Source organism: Medicago sativa, chromosome 1 (assembly GCF_051527215.1).
Source record: "Medicago sativa cultivar Bolivia chromosome 1, Bolivia_mono, whole genome shotgun sequence".
Classification (NCBI taxonomy): Eukaryota; Viridiplantae; Streptophyta; class Magnoliopsida; order Fabales; family Fabaceae; genus Medicago; species Medicago sativa.
In genome coordinates this window covers 69,557,884-69,563,395 of record NC_140749.1, presented here as the reverse complement: position 1 = coordinate 69,563,395, position 5,512 = coordinate 69,557,884, and the positions used below count along the sequence as shown (strand labels likewise).

Genomic DNA, 5,512 nt, shown 5'->3' with positions numbered 1-5,512 from the left:
ACTGTCAAAGTTTGTGTGTCACAACTAATTTGGAGAATTGTTTATATGCCACAACAAAAAGAAGGAAAGTAACGAGTCTGCGATTGTCTCTATTGCAGGGACACTTCTGATTAAAGACGTGTTTTGGTGTCCGACACAGACACACGCCGACACATATCATTGAATTACGTTATTTTCTTAAAATTTTATTTATATCGATGTATATGTGTCAGTGTCATGTTCGACGTCCATGTCTGTGTCCGTACTTCATAGAACCTCAAAGTCACAAAAAGACAACCTCACAATGAAATATTTATGAAGTTATGGCCAAGTCCAATCACTGTTTTAATTTCTTAATACATATAGTAGTAATCCATAAGCGTGTTAGATATTTCATGTTCCACAACGTGTCTCCTTCAAGTGAGATTTTATAAAATTTAATGTAGCATTTATTTTAATTATGTATGTATAGATCCATTTTCCAAGTCCAAGATTTAGAAAAATTCGATTTTGCCCTAGAGGATCAAAGTATTCCTCATAGAGAGTACCTACCTACCCACCATTTGAAAGAGGATGAAATTTGATTTATAAACGGTGCATGTGATTTATTTTATCTAAAGTAAATCATAATGAAAGACCGGCACTTAAAATAAAATTTATAACAGAAGAAATTGCGTTATATTATATAACACAAAAGCAAGCTTAAAAGAATAACAATTTTGGGTTGGGAACTAGATATGTGGTTAACTAACTAATGCTTGGTTAAATAGCATCATTTTTTTTTTTTATGGACCACTAGGTACAATACAACTATAAAATACAACAACGATTTTGGAAAGGTAATGAGGTTTGAAATTAAGCCAACGAATTTGAATGACCAATATCCTCCAATTGAGATGAGATTTTTTTTTTTCTTCATCGAATGGTCATCATCATCTTGACGAATTCATCAAAGTCAACTTGACCATCACCATCCATATCTGCTTCTTTAATCATCTGCTCTACCTCTTCATCACTTAGTTTTTCACCTAGATTGATCATCACGTGTCTCAACTGCACAATACACACACATAAATTTTTTACCATCGTATATTTCACTATCCAATATGCATGTTTATGCCTTCATGTACAATACAAGATATATACGTGGAAAAGGAAAAAAAAAATAGTGTAAAAGATTCTATCTTATCATTGCATATTCATTGCTATCTTAATTACTAGTATCTTATCATTATACAGCTAATATTCACTGCATGTGGAAACGTACGGTGTACTGTCCTAGATGTGCATGTGGATATAAAAAAAATGCAACAAATTAGCATTTTTATGAAAACAAAATTGCAAAAAAATTGCATTTGTAGTAGTCAAAATTAATGATTACTTCCCAAACAGAGGAAATGAAAATATGTCAATAATTATTATGTACAAATATTGTAATGAACTATTGAACTTTTCATAATTTCATTTTTTTTAAGTTGTTATATTTAAAATTTGTATTTAAAAATGGAAATAGAAAGAAAAAGAAAAAGAAAAACTATGTAAATGGTTATTAAGGTGAAAAAAAAATGGCAAGCAATCGTCCTTGTGAGTTTAGTTCAGTTGGTAAGGACAATGCATAATATATGCAAGGTCTGGGGTTCAAACCTCGACCACCATCAAAAAATAAAATTTTAGAAAATCTAATATGGGTGTTCATGAATAAAAAAATAAAAAAGAAATTTACTTTACTTTACAAAATAGAAACAATTTTATATACCTCAATGGGTGTTCATGAATAAAAAAATAAAAAAGAAATTTACTTTACAAAATAGAAACAATTTTATATACCTCACTGGCTGATATATAGCCATTTTGATCTTTGTCAAAGACCTTGAAAGCCTCTCTAAGCTCCTCCTCTGCATCAGTGTCCTAAATGAAAATAAAATAACAGAACCAAACTTAGTCTTTGGTTATTGAATTGAATAATAATAAAATGTATATGAAGCCTATAGACCTTAGAACTTTGATATTGAAAGTATAAATAAATAAATAAATAAATAATGAATAGAATGGAAGGAAAATATATATGTTAGTATTACTTTCATTTTCCTAGCCATCAAGTTCAAGAACTCATCAAATTCAATGGTTCCATTGCCATCTGCATCAACTTCACTTATCATATCTTGTAGCTCTTCTTCAGTGGGATTCTGATCCAATGACCTGATAACAGTGGCTAATTCTTCCACAGTAATGCAACCTGTTTGCACATTCAACAAGATTAACACAATTTTTAAACATTTATATCCTATGCATATGATGATGTATGATAGTGATGAGAATTCTGTTAAAAGGAGAAATTAAACTCACCATCTCCATCTTTGTCAAACAAACTAAAGGCCTCTTTGAAATCAACAATTTGTTCTTCACTAAGGACATGTGCCATGGTATGTTTTGTCTTTGAGAGAGAAATAGAGAGGAAGAGAAAAGAATAGAGAAAGAGAATGAGAGGGAGAGTATTGTGTCAAGTATAGTTCAATTAGGTGGCCTATTTGTAGAACTTCAATGAGGCCAATCTAGGTAGATTTCATTTTTAAATCTTAGTTTAATGAGTCAAATTAAACTTATGACTTTTTTAATTTGGTGTTTTATATCTATCTAGTCTAGTCTAGGTAAAAACCTTCTACTCACGTGATTATAGCCTATAAGCTTGTAAACTATTTGATTGATAATGGTTATTCTCCCGCGAACTTATAACATTTTTCCATAACATGTTATATAAGTTATGTCATGTTATATTTATTTAATTATTATTTTAATCTCTAATTTTACCAAATACTTTAACTTCAATCTCTAAACTTATTCACCGTAGAATTATCCACTATCAACTTATTCATTACCTGCAATTTTTCTTATCCAACATGACTTATATATGGTTATACTTACGGCCTTATTGTGGAAAGAAAAGGAATCACATAAGACCATCTTCAATGAGAGGTTCTAAACTTTTAAGATTCGGTATCTATTACGTACCCTCATTGGAGATAAAAAAATTTGAGGTCTTATAAGACCCAGATCTCAATTAAGACCCTCAATCTTAAGTAGGAATATTAAAAAGTTGAAATGTAATGATTTAAAGTTATTGATAGTTGATTAGCGGGTCTCATTTAAGAAATTTGTGTGAGATGGTGGGTTGAATGGATTGAGTGCTTATTAGGTATCACTCTTAAGAAATTATAAATGAGTGATATATACATGCGAGACCCATTTAAATACCCAAAAATAGATGTCTCCATTCAGAATGCTCTAACTAACCTTTGATGTAGTAGATATGGACCATATGGTGGAGTGGTAAAATGGTGTACATGTGCCCCCTTTTTTTAACATACATGATATTTGAACAATTCAATTTTTCAAATGTCTATTCAATATCTCATTTTCTCTTCATATTTCTCTTCCTATCAAATCATCAACATATCCCATTTTATTGAGAGAAACTTAAGTCTCAAATTGAATAGCTATAACTCTTGATAAAAGTTTATAAAGATGAGACATTCATCGACTTACAAGTTAATTTTGTAAGAATGAGTTAGGTCTAATTTCAACATTGTATCAAAGCCTATTGATTTTGATCACCCACCATTTATACACGCACCAAACCCAATAGCGTAAACTCTTAACAATAGCAGTTTATAAAAAGAAGACACTTTTTATTTTTATAAGGATTAGGTTAGAATAAATTTCAACACCAAACTTCTTTTCCTTCAAAAAAAAAAACACCAAACTTCTTTTTTTTTTTTTTCCTTTCAATAAGTGGTCATGTAGTATTTTTTATGATTTAATAAAATTGAAAGAGGTAAAAATATTAGTATATTGACAGCTGGAAAGGTTGGATGTTTAGGGGACAAAAACAAGAGGAGTTAATTGAAATTAAAAGGGGGTATGGACTAAGGAGTATTGGGAGGTGTGTTTTTCACCAATTTCAAATTTCCACACACTATCCATTCTGGTTGGTTTTGGTTTGCTTGCATTGCACGAGATATGACTATTTCTTTATGCTCTTTCTGCTTGTGTGTTATGTGTAACGTGTGCAAATTACGCTGTCAACGCGGTTCAGGAATAATCAAAATTAATGAAAATTTATACAAACGCGTTGTGTTGTCCTAAGAAAACAAAAGAAAATTGGGTGTGCGTGGATGGAACAACGTAGGAATGGGGCTTATCCTTTGCTCAGATTTTGACAATTGAAATTTTGTGTTTATTTTCTTTTCTAAGATATCCCGATATTAGATTTTCAAGATCTCATATTCGATTCTTCTTTACGTTAATTTTGGTGTTGCTTCCGACATTTTTCCACAATTTTTTGCAAAGAGTGTGATGTTAGATACTCCATGTGGCTTCTTGGTATATTCGCTTGATACACATCAATTTACTTAATATATTCGCTCTCATGGATCAGCTATATTAATCTTAATAGGCGTTGATATAGTGCGATTAAAACACTCAGTTGTGTTTCATTTAAGTTGTGTGTGATTCTTAAGAATGATTAATTGTGTTGATTTAAATGTTGAGTAAATTAAGTTTCATTGATTGAAACGCTCTTATAATAGAAAATAATTTACTTTTTATAGGTAGTCTACAATATGAAATGACGATTATTTCAAAACAGAAAAGTATAAATTAAGACAGTTTTTTTTTTATGAAGCTAAATTAGTCTACCTCAATTGACACCGGAGATAATCAAACTTGAGACCTCGAGGAGGTCCACACTCCCAGGTCCCATGTCAATACCATCATGCTAACCCAAGTGGAATAAGATGGAGGGAGTAAGATGTCCATTTACTTGGTGTAGTCTGTTTGTTAATTTTGGACTAAGGTTGTGCCTCTTTTGTAGCATAGGTCATGTCTTTTTTAATAAAAAGAACCCAATGGTTTGGTATATACTTCAAGAAATGCAAGTGAAATTAACTTAATTTTTTTTTGATTCAGTATTTGTTTGTATATAAATACCCTAAAAAACAAGTTGCGTGGATGAAACTAGCTAATACAATACAACAAGTTTCATTGTATTGGAATTTAGTTATGTTCCCCAAGATCCAATAACTATAGTTTATGACAAAGAAGATACTACAATATTAACACTCAAATAGAGTGAAAACAACTAGTAAGATTAAAAAATACTAGTAATGTACAATGGCCATTAAATACAATACCATGTTTGTTATTGCAATAGCTGTAATGCATATAAATAATATTTGGAGATCAAATGCTCTAAAAATAGGAAAATTATAACAACCCCCCTCATTTCTATCTAAATGTCACAAACACCCCTATATTTTCCCAAGCATCATATGATCAAATGTAGAAAGACTATAGCTCTCTAAGGGTCCATTAATGAGACCAACTGTTTTATTACCTCACACTTCACAATGAGAGGAAAATAAAATCTATGAATTGACTGTTGATTATCATTGACAAAGTTTGGCTATGAATTATGATAATCTGAAACATAAAAACTACATATTTGCAGTAATTGTCATCTGAACAAGAAAGAATA

General features: G+C 30.6%; 1 protein-coding gene across 1 annotated transcript; it reads right to left on the bottom strand.

The window, feature by feature from the left end:
- Positions 1–634: 634 nt before the first annotated feature.
- LOC146956830 (calmodulin-3-like) lies at positions 635–2,481 on the bottom strand. The gene is made up of 4 exons (XM_085731782.1): positions 2,326–2,481; positions 2,058–2,215; positions 1,807–1,887; positions 635–1,032 (listed from the first exon to the last, which is right to left on the bottom strand). The coding sequence occupies exons 1-4, from the start codon at positions 2,399–2,401 to the stop codon at positions 895–897; spliced, it is 453 nt and encodes a 150-aa protein (XP_085587908.1). The 5' UTR covers positions 2,402–2,481; the 3' UTR covers positions 635–894.
- Positions 2,482–5,512: the final 3,031 nt, after the last annotated feature.